A 17,085-nucleotide genomic window follows, 5' to 3' on the forward strand; every position below is an offset into this window, starting at 1 on the left:
GTTATTAATAATAAGCAACAGCAATTCTAATTGAGGCTAAAACACATTAGACACGTTGCAAACACACACATGGCTAATCAAGGCTAAGTTAGCATCTCATCCACACACTATCACTGAATAGCTTAAAGAGCATCTTGCAGGTTTTTTTTTTTTCTACATTTATGCTTAAACTTGCTTGAAAATTACAATTAAAAAAGTGAATGCAGGATTTGATATGTTTTACGAGACATAAGGGCAGGAATTCAGAGGGAAAGGAGCAATTTTGAGCGCTGCTCTTAAAAACGGCTTTTTTTTAAGGTCATACGTCAAACGCGTCATATTACATCACACAGGGGACACATCTCCGCTCTCTGACCGCGGGTATAGTAGAGTTGCGTTGAGTAGAGCGGTTGTGTTTTAAGGAGCTGGTATTTTTCGGTAGTTTTACATTGTATTTCACCATTTGTAATCATGGTGCAGTATTGTGTTTGTGCAGGTTGCACAAATACCAGCCTGTCAGGACATCGAGTCCACAGTAAAAAGGACCGGAGCTAGCGTTCGTTCCTGGGTGCGTTGTGCATCCACCTCCCTGCAGCACATACTCTCCACAGCTTTATCAGGAAACCGTACTACATCTCTCTCTCCCCCCCCCACCTNACTTTTTAACATTATACTGAAAGGGCCAGTAAATATCACCCCGGGGCCGGATTTGGCCCGCGGGCCGCCAATTGAATAGCCCTGTGCTAGATGTTCCATTTTTATATTTGTACTTGTTTTAAAGCAAGAAAGACCTCAGTGTACAAAGAGAAATGGATAACAATGGTGCAAGCTGTCATGTCATTATCTGCACATTATAAAGTATTTAAATTATGGAGGGTGAAAACAAACACAAACTCATTGTTTCTCTGAATAACACAGATGAGGAAAATAAATCACGCTGTAATATGAGTAGTTACTGTGGACTGGCTGGAGCAGGGTTTATTTTGCTTCACCGGCAGGAGGAGACGAACCCAAGAGAGGACACCTTGGTGAAACCTAAAGTAAAAAAAACAAGGTATTATTGGTGAAAAAAGAATCCCATATTCCAGGTTAATTATTGCAAAGTAGAACTAAAAAGGAGTGAAAAATGCACTAATTAAAAACAACATCCTTCAGGAAAAACAAAATTAAACTGAAACTATATATCTTGCATTTTTAGCATTAACATTTCACTAGAGAAAAAAACGTGACAGCACACGTTTCCGTCATTTTGTTATATGCAACCCAAGTAATGCAACAGACTTGATTTTCCCAGATGTCACACAAAACTTCACAACTCATCCCTGTGGTTTTCCCATGCAGTCTAGTTTAGGATTAAACAACAAGAACATGATTCAGATTTCATAGTTGATCAGACGCAATTTCAACTAGTTCTGTACAGTTACACACACAGCTGTGGTAAGGCTGCAGGAAACACTACAGCCAGAGTGTGAAACTTCAAGAATTCAGATTATACTTGAACGGTATTCACTGTACAGCTCAACATCCGATTTGTGACGGTTTGTCTTTTCAAGGAGTTTTTTCTGTGCTGGTATTTAATTTTTTTGAAACATTTAATCTGTTTCTTCTTCCTCTATCTCAGTTACCTATTACCCTCATTCCACTGTGCCTTATTGAGACACGGTAAGTGTGTGTTAGCAGTGTGTCAAAGTACTCACAGGGGAAGGGGGCTTTGCAAAGTTGAGGTGAGCATACAGGAGCACAGCAATGTCATTCTGACTGGCCTCCAGGGCGATGGACAGAGCAGTGCTGCCGTCCTGTAAAAACAGAAAGGATGTGGAGTTTTTGGACTGGATTGCAATAATAAAAAAAGGAAATAGACAGAGAAAGGAAGACGGAAAGAAAATATGCTTACATTGTCAGTGAGAGTGGCATCACAGCCTTGAATAGACAGTAGCTGACGCACAATGTCAACGTGACCGTGTTCGCAGGCACACATGAGCGCTGTGGAGCCGTCGTCATCACGGATGTTGACCTGAGCGCCGCAGGACAGCAGCGCCCTCACCATGTCCCCGCGACCGTGGCTGACCGCCAGCATCAGCGCCGTCTGACCGGCCTGCAAACACACATCGTGAGACTCATTTTCACAGTGTGCATCTTATTTCAGAGCTAAATGGTTGTCAGGTTGCATTTGTTTGCATGCTGCAGGACGCTAAAACTCAGCGTTCTAATGTGTCAGAGAACTCAAAAGCAAACATATAAATGCTCTTTCAATGGATTTAGTTGTGTGGACGTGCAGTGAGACATTATGAGCAGTAGAGGGCGCACCTGGCTGGCCTTGGCGTTGACGTCCCCCGTGCGCAGCAGCTGCAGGACGGTTTGAAGGTCATTGTCAGAGTGGAAGGCGGCCAGGGCTGTCAGCATGATGGCTGTGTAGCCCGCCTTGTTCTGCTTGTCAGCATTACACAGGCCTGTCAGGTATAGAGGCCAATCAGTGAGACAGGTGACACAACAGCAGCACAAACAATGACAGGGAGACGGAACCTGTTGGAGACTGAGTTAATATCCTTAACTTCAGAGCCCATACCACCCACATACACACCCTTAGGTAAGCTTGTCTGACTTTTCTCTCACGCACATACAGATATATAGACAGAGACACGCACCAGTTTCCAGCAGCAGCTTCACCACGGGGAAGTTGGAGTGGGAGACGGTGTAGTGAAGCGCTGTATTCCCGTTACCATCTGCCATGTTGATTACAAACTCCAGCAGCTGAGGGGAGACTGAGGCGAAGGTGTTCATATAGGCTTTGACAACAGCTGTGTCCGCCGCTTTGTGACAGGACACGCGCAGCCACTCCTGCAGCACGCTGGTGTAGGCCGCCCTCTGAGACAGACACAATGAGGACAATTAGAGACACAAACACACTTGAAAGACTGCTGGGGAAATGCAAGAGCACAGGCATGCAGCTTTGCCATAATCAGCATATCAAAATAAAAAACAGAGGTTTGTTAAAGAAATACAAAAATAACTGGGTCTAGAGCTTAGCAAAGCAAACACTTTTCTTTTCTCATGTTTTTTTGTACTACAACTTATTTCTTGACTATATCAAACATTTAGAGATCTAGGGAGGCTGTGGCTCAGTGGATAGTGTGCTGGACTTCGAATCAGGGGATAGCAAGTTCGAGTCCCACTGTAGTCAGCAGGTCGTTGTGTCCCTGGGCAAGACACTTCACCCCAAATTGCTCCTGTGGGGATTGTCCACAGCAGTGAATGTGTGTAAGTCGCTTTGGATAAAGCGTCTAACAAATGACATGTAATGTAATGTAAATTAAAAGTACACATAACCTCTAGTTTACCAAATCAATAGTAAACACATTTTCTACAAATTGTTTGACTGTGGATTTAATAAAATACATGTTTAAGGACTGCTTGATTGTGTTTCTGCATGTTGTTGCCAGTGTGATAGCTTTTAGAAGGAACTCCTGGAAAGCAGTATCGATACCGAGTGTGTTATCCAGGGAATGAAAACACTGATTTAGTGGATTAAATGGACACCTACTGCTCCTTGTTGGCTGAAGGCATTGGGCTCCCCCAGGGCTTTCTGCAGGGCATGAAGAGCTGACATCAGGCTGTCACTCAGATCCAATCTGAGACAGAGACAGACAACATCAGCCATTGAAAGATCGAACAAAGCCTAGATAGTACCATCACCACTTATCACTACGTCTGTTTATGTGTATATTTACCTGACTTGCTTGGCAGGTACTGTGGCAGTCTCTTTTACGTGGCTCTCCACTGCTGGCGTTGGCTCCGATTGGCTGGAGAGGACGGTTGTTTCTGTTTGGACGGTGTATTGCTGTTGGGTGATCTCAGTGGTTTTAGTGACACACAGCGATGAAGAAGAGGTAACTGAGGAGCTTTGTTCGGGAGTGGATTCAGTGCTTGATGATGTGGAGGAGAGCTCCTGCGTGACTGTGAGTGTGCCTGATGATTGGTTAACAGTGTCTTTAGAGGCAGCATCATTCTGTGGACATGGAGGAATTAGAGTAGTGTTTATCGCTGGTGACCGGGGGGGTTTGACCGGCAGTTTCATGTCGGCTGTTGCTGAATCTTTGAGACTCTGCTGTGAGTCTGGAATGATGGCTGGCAGTACGACAGCAGTCTGATGAGGTACTCTATTGCTTTCTGAAGGCGGGGAAGCCTGGCTGTTGGTTATTAGCTGGTGCTGGGCCGCTGACTCTGTGAGTTTTTCTCGTGCTTCATGATATTCGCTGGAGTCACTCGCCTCATCTGAGCTCTCGCTGCTGCTATCGTCTGAGGACGTGGACTCGTAGCTGCAAGACATTTATGTTGAGGTCAATTAACTTATTTACACGGGTTGATCTTTGCAAAGACAGCAGCATAGAAGTTACAGCCAACAACAATATACACAATAAGACATAGGAATACAGTACATTAATGGGTCAAGATATACAAATACTTACGCAAACCAAATCATTTGTTAACCATCATACTCATTAGAGCTTATAATCCGTTTTATATGAATAAAAATACTTTTGTGCCATGCATGAAAAGGTCAGTTTTATGGTCTGCAAACACACATACCCTCCATTGACTCCAATGAACTGCAGGTTCTTCTTCGTGGTGGGAGATCCCGGTTCACCTTCTGCTTTGCGCTTCATAATAGACCTCAGAGAAGACTGGGGAGATGAGGCTGAAAGAAAAACCCAGTGATCATACAAACCGTGGGGGCATGACGAGGGAAGAACAAAGTAGGAATGATGGTCGAGAGTTCAGCCCAGTTACCTGTCTGAGGGTCCTCGTGGGACTCGGCAGCCTTTTTGGATGTATGCTGGTGTGTCTCTTCTTCTTTTGAATGCATCAAACCAATCTGATCCCCGGCCGTGCTGACAGTGATGGCAGGACTCGCTACAGGTACCGAGGTGGAGAGCTCGCTCTTCAGGACATCGCGCACCTGCTTGGAGCTGACGGCAATCGGTAACTCAACTGGAGCCTCTGCGAAAGAGAGAGAGAGAGAGAGAGAGAGAGAGAGAGAGAGAGAGAGAGAGAGAGAGAGAGAGAGAGAGAGAGAGAGAGAGAGAGAGAAGAGATCAACGTTACAGCATAACTAATAAAACACTTTATGGAGGAATACAACTAAATAAATGGAAATAGTTTATCAAACAATTTTCGGGTCAACACAAGTTCTTACATCCTTGCCTGCTTATTGGTTAAAGTAGTACAATGTAATGCAATCCAATGGCAATGTGTTTAATCTAGGGATGCACAATATAACGCAGTGCCAATTAATTATTAGCTGGAAATGCAAAATGTATATATTCTATTATTTCTTCAATAATAAAATGATAGCTGTTAATACAAAAAAAAGTATTCTATTGACTCAACAAGTGCAGCATCTACACACTCAAAAAGTCACCTTCGGGTGTGCATAACCTACAGAATACAAACTTCTTTTTAAAATGTTTTATTATTAGTGGTTTTCTTCTAAGTATCAGCCGTGAGATGCAGCAAATCATTGGTTATCACCTGGAGAAACCCACATTGGACATTCCTAGATACATTGTGCTTATGATCTTAAGTTTTAGAGACCTTCAGCTTGTCCTCTGTGTTGGCCCTCCACGGCTCCAGCAGCTGCTTGAGGGGAGGGGGAGCTGCAGATCTCCGCTCGCATCAGCGTGCCCACCTCCACCACAGTGGGCTGCTCCAGTGTGTACACCTGGATTCCCACAGTCCTCTGTTCCCTCTGTTGGGGGGGCTGGGTGAAGCTGACCAGGGTGTGCAGGCTGCAGCCCTGAGGCTCCTGCCAGCCCACGCTGGTAGCCATAACTGGGTGCTCTGCCTGAGGGCCCCTCTGGACTGCTGCGGCCTGCTGCCGCGCCTCCTGCAGCTCCTGCACCGTCCTCTTTAGCTGGCCCTCCAGCTGACCCACTTTATTCCTAAGAGCCTGGGTCTCTGGCAGCAGCCCCAGATCCTCCTCCCGAACCCCGACTCCCAACTCACTGCTGCCCCTCAACTCTTCTGGTCCCACTGCGATGGTGCGCACTTCCCGCTTTGCATCCGGTCGAGCTCCACTCACAATCACTGTGTCCTCAATCTCACATCCTGAGTCTTGAAGCTTGGAGCCCTCGGGTGAGGTGGGGGACAGTGGCCCTGCTGGCTGGTTGCTGCTCTTAGCCCCCGTGCTCACATCTTCTTCAGGGATGTCGATGTAGAGCTCTCCTCTGGGGCGGCCTCGGTTGAAACTCAGAGTGTGACCCAGGAACTTCTGGCTCTTCAGCTGGACGCTGAGCTGCCGTTTCTCCTCCTGCAGCACGGAGATTTTGACCTGCAGCACTGGGATGGTCTTCACCTGCTCCTCCAGCTCCTTGATCTTCCTGAGAGCCGCAACCATCTGCTCCCTGACGTGCTGCAGGTGCGCTGGTGTGGGGGTCACTGGGGTGGACAGGCCAGAACTCATCGGGGTGAAGGATCCCCCTCCACCATGGGCTCTGTTGTAGCTGTGTGCACTGCTGATGGAGGTGTTGGAGCCTGCTACGCTGCTGTGCATGCTTCCCAGGTTGGAGAACCTCCGCCCCTCTTTCTCCTCCTCCAGCTTCCTGCGTGCATCCATAAGGGTCTTCTCCACCCGAGCGGTGCTGAAGTTGGGCCTCTGGGATGTGTGGTATCCCGGGGCGCAGTAGGAGAAGGAGGAGTGTCTGCTGTCCATGCTGGTGTTGGAGCACAGAGACTCTGTGGAGGTCCACCAGGAGCCAGTGTAGCCATAGCCACGGGGCAGGGAGCCATAGCGTGGTCGGCGGTGGACGGGTACCTTCTTGATAGTGTTTCCCTTCTCTATGTCGTTAACATATTTGAGGAAGTCTAAGTCCAGACGGTAGCCATAGGGGGTCTCCACTGAGTAGGCCTCCTGCTCTTTGCCGTGCAGGGAAGGAGTTGCGGGCGGGTTGAGCTTCCCTGAGGGGGAAGGAAATCAACTTTAAACAAACGGATATCTGCGTCTAATCTTGGGCTCAGACTTTAGAAAATAGCATTAACTTTGGGGCTTCTGTGTGTTTGTACATGTACTCTGAAACAATCAGCAAATTAGGTACAGGGGGAAGTGGCACAGCGACTATAACCTGACCTTATAAGTGTCTGGATGTTACAACTATTACATTACTTAGAAGGTGTTTAATAGTATAAATCTTAACAAAGATAGACTTATATCGTAACTTCATTATCATGTGACGGGGTCATATTAATGAAAACAAATAGAATGTGCACCTGGGAAGCCGGGCTCCATATGCAGCACCTGAGCCATCGTGAGCCTGTGGCTGTTATTCAAACATCCACCAACTCTCGCCTGTGGAGAGACAGAAACATTGTAAATTATTACACAAAATACGAAAATGTAAAGTTCTTAAAGCAAGAATAAGGAATGATATGAAGGAGAATAAATTAGCACTTGTGTTAGAACTTGACTGCAAGTACATTAGGCTTTTTGGAAGCAAAATGAAATGTAAACATAGAAAATTAGCACAATGACAAACTCAATGCAATATAGTACAACGATTGTCCAATGGTCCAGTGGCCTAATGCCAGAGATAAAAAAATTAATCAAAATAAATTGAAGAAGGAATTGAATCACCGCTCCTTAGCATTTAGAAAATAGGACAAAACCTTAGCATGGCTGCCACTCTCAGGTCGTTTCACTCTGCACAACCACAATGTAAGCGTACAGGTGTAACTGATAATGCTCTGTTCTAACAAAGTGTCCCAGTGAGAGTGAGCCATCATGCACAATACTAGACCCTGAAACCATGTACATACAGTATGTACTCTATCTACACTACACATGCTTTAAACAAATCTTACAATAAAAGGTTGCTCTTCTAGAACACATTGTTTTTTTCTGTATGATGGTCAGAATTAGATTTACGTGTCCTACAACCACTCACCCTCCTGCTTCCCTGTCTAATGTTATCTGTTCATTTTTGGGAGGATAGTGGGTCACAGTGGATTGTGTGTTTGTTTCTGTTCTTAGCGCTCAGAGAAGAGGACTTACAGACAAAAGTTTCCTGGCAGCTAGCGTCAGGACAGAGGTTTGAGGCTGCCAGTTACAACCTTATTAGGAATCATCTGCGCACGCTAACTTCGCCTCTCAATTTAGGGTTTACAGAAACTCTCTCTTCTTTCTCTCCCTCACTTTCTCCACTTATATCTCCTCCTGCTTCTTCTCTTATTCTTTTATTTTTCTTTCTGGTGCTTTCCCCCTCTCTTACATCAGCTGACGGTCAGGAGGTTTTAGCTGGTCGCCGTCTCATTGCCTCGCTCAGTGCTTTCACACAGAAAGCGTAGTGAATTGCTTCAAAACATTTTCCACACCAGAAGTAATGCATTTTGACTCTATCATCAAAAGATAGTGCTTTGTCCTCCCACAGAGAACAAACAGAGGGCCTACAACGCTTTGACTCTGAGTTTGTGTCTGCTTGGAAAAGATTAACTTTCTAGGTCACCACTTTGTGGGAACTGAGGATATCGCCTAATGTTTAAGCCATCCACAGCTTTTTGCCGGTTTGACATCGTTATATTACTTTAGACTTTAAGAGCTGAGATCAGAGGTTTGGACTTCCACTTTGTTTTGTTTAAAGGCGTACTCGGTTCATTTCACTTCAAGCATGGTTTATGATTCCTCAGCAAGAACTGACTCTCTCTCCTCTAAGTCGCGCGCTCTCTCTATCTTGTGACCCTAGTCAGTGCTTGCTGGTTTGTGAAAAGTAGGCCACTTGGAAACAGTGACTAAATTGACTTGGTATTTTTGAAGTCCTGTAGTCAGTTTAATGTCCTGGTGCTATCCCCTTATCTGTGCCCCTTCATCAGCCCCTCGTACCAAGATTACCACACATTATGAGGCATGGAAACACTGCATGCACACACAGACCCCTTTTTAGCATTGACAGATGAAAAAGTACTCCGTTGTGATAAGAAAAAACTGAAACAAAGCCAACAAGGCATAATGAATGTACATCTTAACGATTCCATACATTAGCTTCGTAGAGGAATTATGTGGAAAAAAGAGAATGAATGGCATCTGAGGCGAGGCAGTGTGAGAATGATAGTGTAAGAATGATTATGTACTGCGTGGTGTACAGGGCGGTCTGGGTATGCCTACGTGTGTGAGAAAGTGAAAACAGGACTGAGAGATTGGGGAGTGGTTGGGAGTCAGCGGGCCTGTCGATGTGTGTGTGTGTGTGAGAAACTGAGAGTGTACAGGAGGGTGGAGGACGGCGCTGACAGAGGACAGTTGATGAGATATAATTAGAATCTGCAGTTTAGCAACCAAACATCCAAGCCCTGCGGGCGAGACGGCTGACACTGTCCACTGCATCCCCCTTTGAACTTAGTTCTCTGCTGTTTCAAATCACATCTACGTCAAAGGGAACTCACATTCTTCTCTGCTTCAAAATCTCTCTTTACTTTACTTCTCCGGGACTCATTCATCCCACATCACCCACTCAAGTCGCCCACATCTGCTTCTCCAACAGCGGCTCATTGGGTGTTTCAGATGTGTTACTATGTGTGTATGTTTGTGTGTTAGGGCTGCTCGATTAAGGCAAAAATCATAATCTCGTTTATTTGGGTCAATAATTGATTTCACGATTATTAAAAACGATTGTCCATTTACTTTGAAAACATCAATTTATTTTTGAACAGTATGTTTTTAACGGTTTATTACTCTGAACTTTAAGTATAATTCAACTGAAAAACCAATAAAAAAAAAAGTAATAATAATAATAAAAAAATAATCGTTTTATTTCGATTACGTTGTTTTCGTAATCGTTGCAAGCCATAATCGTAATTGTGATTAAAATACGATTAATTGAGCAGCCTTAACGTGGGTGGGGAGGAGCGGTTGACCTTCCTCCCTCTCTCTCCCTCTCAAACAGAGTTCCTTTGAGATGACATCTGAGCAGAAAGCAGCGCCACACTACCATTCTTCAGACAACTCTCCCTGACCAGCTTCATCCAGGACAAATGCCTTGCCCCCATTACACCACCCCCCACCTCCCCATACAGCTGCATACCATACTAACGGAAGTTAGCATCGCCTGCTCTACTCCCTCCGTTCCCTGCTATTAAGATTAGGAAGACCCTCCGGGGGTAGGATGCAGGTCACCCATCACAAATTACACATCTGTGGTATGCTCTGTCTCTGCATTATACTGTCACGCGTATAACATCTCACAGCAACAATCTCAAAATGTTTGTTTTTGTAGAATGTAGCTTCAGGTTTTTAACTTTACAACCACACTCTGCATGCACTTCATAACTGGGGGATTAAAACTGGATTTGATTTACAGCGTGTATATAGATGCTTGTGCCTTTTGTGTATCAGAGGATTGAGACCACCCTGAAAAGTAATCTAAGATGCCAGGCATCATTTCGAGGTCAGCTTTTTCAAAACTCATTGCTTCCATTCAATGAGTCACCTTATCATTATTGCCATTACAACGGATTACACCCCAGTTTTGCTATGTCAGAAATACCACTCTTCCCACTACCCAGAGATCTTTATGGATTTTTCCACTGCTTTAGTGACTCTCATCAGCCTTCAGTGATTATTATTCTGCTCAAGCTTGGGAATGGTTTGTGAATTAGGAAAAGAGGGATTTATTTTCCGCTTCATACCAGCTGCGTGCGCTGCAAGGACGGGATCTCTCCTCCCCAGGATCCTTGCTCTCCCTTCCTTTTCTTGCACTCTTACAGTCAGCACCTGTAGGGAAAAAGAATAAAAGGAAACTTGAGCTTTGGAATTCCTGGATTTTGATTGTAGCCGTCTATATCCCAGGTCAAATGAAAATAAAAGGACATATCTAGACAAGAAGTCATCAGAGGAGGGTAACATCCCATTACATGTCTGTAGCTCTGTTGACACATAAATAAAACCACACAGGTTACAAAAGAGTGGGCTCCGAAAGGCGTTAAACACAGGTTGCGTAGCCAGAAAAACACTCCAAAAACATTCCAGTGGTTTTGAGTGACTCGCCGGATGTGACCAATACAGCCCCGTCAAATGCCAATCACTCTCTGACCTCCTTGTCGTGTAGCCAGGATGAAGCCGGATCCTTGCATGGCTGCTCTCCTCCTCTCCCAGCTCTCCAGAAACACTCTCCCCAACCCCATTCCTCTCTCCAATTCGGGGCTCTCTAATCAATCCAAGACTGGGAGCGTCCCTGCCATGTGATTGGGCAATGTTTTCTGTTTTGCTGCCTCTTTGACTCACACCCTGTGATCCAGGGCACACACGCCCTCCAGTTTATGTGGGAATATTTGTAATCTGCACACCTTAAAGCCAGAATGACTTCATGGGCCTTATAATGTGTTCCTTCGTGGACAAAACAGACTTGAAGCGTGCTCTTTAACTTCTGTGCACGTGTCCACCAGATAGGCTGCGTGACTGTCTGCTGATTCTCATACATTCTGCTCCGGCTGCTCAGAGCCTTCTGAGCAAGTGTGGTCGACATTTTGTCGGGGGGTCCTGCAGCCTAGATGGATGACCTTTGCATAAAATCATAACAAGACTTGCTGTTGTTCAGTCCATTGTTTTATATTGTTGTCATGCCAATACCACAGAAGGTGGAGGAGTAGGGGGAGCAATAGACCTTTTAGACTGGAGCGACAGCCAAATCACAAAGAGCCATTCATCCAGCCTCTAGTCCCACAGCTGGTTCTAATAGAAAGCAAGGAGGGGCATCTCAGAGAGAGAGAGAGAGAGAGAGAGTCAGAGAGAAAGGGTGTGTGTATGAGTGTGGTGAGTAAATTTGCCTCAAAACAAACAAACAGTTGATGAAGTGCTGTTATAGACCCACACACTGACAGAAGCCGGAAATACTCTGACGATTGATATCTAGATCTAGAAGAAGATCGGTGATCGGCTATCTGTGCTGCCAGATGTGTGTCCCTACATAAAGGCACTTATACCAAAAGCATCTACCAAAGGATAGGATTAAAGACAGTGAACTATGTGCTTGACAAATACCAAACGTTACAGCAGACAACTTGAACTCCCGTGGACTCCCACACAGCACAGATGAAAACACACAGACCTCCAAACACTGTCCGAGGCCCAAGACTCCCACGGATCAACAAACACAGCTGTAGCTTTTCAGTTGATTTATTCAGGTAAGGGCACCGATTATATGAGAGCAAAGATGCTTTACTATGTCCGTGTCCTTGATGATGAATCTGAAGTTTTTATCCCAATGTCAGTTGATCTGGAAAGGCTCTCGGATGATCACTGCTTTGTCATTATGCACTCTTGTCATACCAAGCTAATTGATGTGGCTAAACAGAGACGATATGGAGCAATAGGCTGAAATCTGATGAAGGAAGGGTTACAGGAAAAGGGAGCTCCATCTTTCTATTCCCAGAGGATCCAGAAACAACCTAGTCACTTCCTCCCAGTGCAGGAGAAAGAGTAACAAGGGGAGAGCGTAAGCGGGAAAAGGAAAAAGGAGAAGGGGTAAGAGAGAGAGAGAGCAGTACAGTATGTGTGTGAGGCTGGGAGAGAACGAGTGGGAATGTGAGGAAAGAAAGGCAATACTGCACGAGGAGGGGGGAAGAGAAAAAAAGAGCCGCTGCTGAAAGTTTTAGATGGAAAGTTCTCGAATGAGGAGACCATGACTGCTCTCATTTGGACTCCACCAGTATGAATCACTGCTGCTGACACCAGAATGTAGTTGCTGCTGTAAACGTGGGAACAAGATCAGAAAGATCACAGAGGCTGCAAGAACTCCTCACCAAGAGTATATACAGTTTCAAAGGACCTTCCCTCATAATCTAACATGGCTCCGCCTAGAAGATTACCATCATTTGTGCATTCCTCCCTTAAAAATAGGCCGACAATAGAGAATATAAGAGAAGCTACACTTAAATAAAGCGCATTGTTGTTCTGAGGTTTTCTCCACGGAGTAACAGGCCGCAAAGAACTTAATATAGACTTGGAGACGAGTTTCAAATGTTTCATAAAGATCACAACAGGAGACACGGTTGCTGATCTATCTACCAAGACTTCTTTGTCCTTCTCCTCACTCTGCAGCACAGATGGCTTCATTCAGCCAAATGGTCCAGCATGAATAATAAATCGGCAAAATGTACAACAAATCACTCCCCTGTACTGTTAAAGAATGATAAATGTAGAAGCAACAACAGCCATTTGTCACCAGGCATAATGCGGCTGAACGGTGTACGTCATCGCTTGATAGACAGACAGACGGAGCCTTCAGCATGCGTACCGAGGCCAGATGATCTCATATCAACATGGCAATACACAGTGTTCCAGTGCTGCTGCAGGACATGTGGTTTTTGACTAATATAGGCTTTAAACCCAGGACGGTGAAATCGTTGCCCAGTGGGACGTCCCCTGCAGGATTCTCTGCCCCTTTAGCAAAAAGCCCTGTTTTTTACATTAAGACTGGTGGTATGGAGGAGCAGACGCCACAGACCCAGCAGTCTGGCTCGTGTACGGCCAAGAGGAGGGGCCGGCTGGCTCCCATTACTCCTGGAACAGGAGCAGAGTAAACACCCGCCAGTCTGCTATTGGTCATTGTGCTGACCTCCAACAGGAAACTGAGCATGGGTGGGGCTGAACGGCAAGGAGCGGCTCCGGAAAAAAAGACACTAGAAAAAAAGGGCATTTGGGAGAAAATTCCTGGGCCGTTGCGGAGGTGGGGATTAAAAATGATGCCGAGCAGAGAGGCCTGAGCGCTGCACTGTTCTGAGGGAACTGTGGGGTCTGGAGGGGGGGAGACGAAGTCCAGATGGCAGTGAGACGGGTGGTGGGGAGCCGGTCGGAGCAGTGCTGGGGTGAAAGCTCAGGTCAGCGTTTGTTGTGGTACTGAGCACAGGAAGTAACCTTACTGCAGCGGTGACATTGATAAGTGTTTCCCTCTCAGGGTATTCATCAATTACTTCCTGGTTCAATGAGAGTTGTTGATTAAAACACTGCAGACATAAAGATAATAAAAGAGGCCAGAAAAAACATCCATAACACTGACTTTTCCAACACGTTTGTATGTTTTAGTGGACAGAAATTACCATCTTGTTTTCTGAGCGTTTAATGTATTCGAGGAGATCATGGGAGATTATTTGGGAAGATAATTACAGTCCCTTGTAAAGTACCTCAAAAGCAACTCTAGACCTTATGTTCAGTAATGCCCCAAGTAATAAAGTTAAGTAGGCGTATTAACCCTCTTTATTGATCAAATCAGACTGATGGTACTTTTGCAAAATAATGTTTATCCCTACTTTAGTCTAATTCAACTCTAATACAACTAAGAACATTGGGTTTAATCATCGTAAAATGTGTTGTTTTAAAGAAGGAGAATCATCACCAACACATTTTTCATTGAAGAAATGTAAAATATAGAATATTCTGTAATATTCCTGTTTTTTTCTGTTATAAATCATATTGAACTGAATATCTTAGGTTAAGTTTTGGACTGAGAAAATAAGACATCACTTGGACTTTGAGAAACTGGGATGGGATTTTTGACTAATTTCTGACATTTTATAGACCAAACTATTCTCTATTGTCGTACTCTGTTAACAATAGAGAATCCTTTTGAGCATGTTCAATACAAATTTAAAGAAAAATTAAAATTAAATTAAAGACAGGACTTGCATGCACATACTGCATATGTATTCACTGAAAAGGCCTGTTATCAAAGGCGGAGATATTTAAAATGGCTAACTTTCACTTTTCCAGTGAAGTAAATGATCACTAATAGTGTGCAGTGTTTTAACAGAAGAGTTCATTCATCAAGCAGTAAACCCGTCTGGGATGCCTATCAGTGGAAGATCACAGTGACAGGCACTGTCATGCAGGTTGAGAGTGTAATTTCATTAGACTCACTAAACCATTTTAAATGCCCGGCGTGTGGCCCAGTGTGCAAATGGGGTTTATAACTCTGCATTCCTCAACAGCACCCCTGGGTCTAGAAGCTGTAATGAGACAATCACATTCCATCTTGGTAAAAAAAAAAGAATCCTGAAGGAAACTCCAGCTGCCCAAAAACCTGACCAGAGATTCACTGACTGCATTATGGGTGCTCCCAGGGGTCTTTGATGGCATTCATGGGGGTCCCCAGACACGAGGAAGAGTCAGTTTTCACTGTTATTGTACAACAAACGCAAGATCTCAAAACAATAGGGAGATATTCACTTGCCTGTTTATTAAGTGCACCTGGTTAAAACTAATCCGCGCAGTTAACAACATATTGGACTCAATATTGGAGACAGACAAAGCTGGTTTAATGGCATGCATGACAGCTCAGAGCTGTCTGAGTGCCATGCAGCTGCTACAATCTTTCTCTATTCGCTGGTAGGTGATTTAATACGGCCAGCAGCCCATTACACAACAGCAGCGGGACAGTGGTGTATTGTGTGTATGATGCAGAGTAACAGGCTGATGACTGCACCCCCACATCCTGCCAACTTCTGTGTCCTTCTTCATCATCACAACAACATCTGATGTGTTTACTGATGAACCAGAGAAGTGTACCACAAATACCAAGAGACATCCCATCACATAGTGTATGAGTCATTATAAGACAAACAATCCTGCCTATTTACTTCAGACAATATAATATTCAGATTGCATAGCATTATGAGTGTATTAAGAGGATTCAATGAGGGCCATCATCGGGAGAGTGCCTCTAGTAGCTTTGGCATTATCTGAAAACCACAAAAGCAGTTAAAAGAGACTTTGAGGTGTGTTTACTCTCCTCATGCTCAGCTGAGATTACATTTCATTAACTCTCATCAACTTCTGAGGATACACATTTCCCTCAGTGACAACTGGCTGACTCCATGAGGCGAGAGGAGCAACTTTGAGGGCAAGAAGCGGCAACGAAAAGCTGACGAACATCTGGAAGTAATGAAAACTTGCAGAAAGCACGGACCCACCCTCTCCCCTGAGTCTTAAGTCTTCATTGAGCTTTTCTTTTTAGGTTTAACGAAATTAGAAAATGGTTAGATTTCTGCAACAGATCATGTGTGAGGAATTGGGAAAGTCTCGTAATGAAGGACAGACAGACTGACACAAACACCCAAATGTGTTGCTCGCTCAGAAATGGAGAGACTGTATGGAAAGATTTTGCAAACTGTAAGCTCTCTGAAACTCCTGCTAAGCAATTTGGACCAAAGTTGTGATCCCCTCAATTTGACTTTACAATGCAGACTATAAATGGCAAATGTAACAAGACTAAAATGCACAGATTTTGTAGACATTATCCTATACAATAATAATAATAAAACCCATTTCATTAGGACCACTGCTAACTCTCATTACATTTTAACGGTTTTAATATTCACTTCTACGATATAATAATAATATTTTTTATTTTAGAACCAGGGTATTTCGCGTTAACAGCGCTCCTCGCCGCCGTGCAGAGCCTCCGGTGATGCTCTGAACAAAAAGGCACGCACCGGAGCAGGAGCGAAACCAAGACTCAGTTTAACATTCATCAAAAGGCGGAGAAACACTCATGTGACATCATGGAAGCTAATTAATCCGGACTGCATAAAGTAAAATCAATGTAATGACTGGTTTAGAGGATAAAGGAGCCGTTACTTCGCAGAGAGTGTACCGGGGGATTGGGCAGGACCGACGCTTTACAAAGAAGTCGCTCTCACAACAAGGCGCCCCTCCGGAACGCTTTAAAATAACAGTCCGTCAGAGAGAGGGCAAAGCACGTTTCAAACAGAGGAAGTGTAACGTATGAGCTGTTCTTACCTGTCCTCTGGAAACCCTTTCAGCCACCTCGGCCCAGGAGCGCTCACTGACAGAGACAAAAACAGCGCAGCCAAGATGCTCCGCGCCCCCAACCCCCCCCTCCCGCTGCTCTTAAAGGGCCAGCGACCACGAGGCCGAGCAGGGAGCTCACACTGGAGGCTGATGGACTCTCACTGTACCTCCATCATCTCATAGCTCCATCATCTCGCATTGTAGCTCCGTTAACTCTCATCTCACTGTACCGCCATCACCCTTCTCATCACACTGTACCGCCATCACACTGTAGCTACATCATCTTTCTCCTCACACTGTAGCTCCATCCTCTCACTGTA

At 44.9% G+C, this 17,085-nt stretch overlaps 1 protein-coding gene across 1 annotated transcript; it reads right to left on the reverse strand.

Moving 5' to 3' along the window:
• Positions 1-673: 673 nt before the first annotated feature.
• On the reverse strand, positions 674-16,828 carry kank2 (KN motif and ankyrin repeat domains 2). Its single transcript, XM_010777443.1, has 13 exons — positions 16,754-16,828; positions 10,648-10,732; positions 7,243-7,321; positions 5,572-6,933; positions 4,768-4,977; positions 4,567-4,675; positions 3,708-4,295; positions 3,521-3,608; positions 2,625-2,844; positions 2,287-2,429; positions 1,874-2,074; positions 1,677-1,775; positions 674-1,014 (listed from the first exon to the last, which is right to left on the reverse strand). Exons 3-13 carry the CDS (start codon positions 7,277-7,279, stop codon positions 958-960), a joined length of 3,114 nt encoding a protein of 1,037 aa, XP_010775745.1. The 5' UTR covers positions 7,280-7,321; positions 10,648-10,732; positions 16,754-16,828; the 3' UTR covers positions 674-957.
• Between the last annotated feature and the right edge of the window lie 257 nt (positions 16,829-17,085).

The sequence above is a fragment of the Notothenia coriiceps genome, unplaced genomic scaffold (assembly GCF_000735185.1).
Source record: "Notothenia coriiceps isolate Sejong01 unplaced genomic scaffold, NC01 NC01_scaffold00018248, whole genome shotgun sequence".
Taxonomy (NCBI): domain Eukaryota; kingdom Metazoa; phylum Chordata; class Actinopteri; order Perciformes; family Nototheniidae; genus Notothenia; species Notothenia coriiceps.

Bases quoted from the DNA above. Each gene is read 5' to 3' on its own strand.
- kank2 (XM_010777443.1), bottom strand. From the start codon at position 7,279: ATGGCTCAGGTGCTGCATATGGAGCCCGGCTTCCCAG. The intron at 3,609-3,707 runs GTAAATATACAC...TCTCTGTCTCAG, and splicing joins GTACCTGCCAAGCAAGTCAG to ATTGGATCTGAGTGACAGCC. The intron at 2,845-3,520 runs GTAGGTGTCCAT...TGTCTGTCTCAG, and splicing joins CCTTCAGCCAACAAGGAGCA to AGGGCGGCCTACACCAGCGT.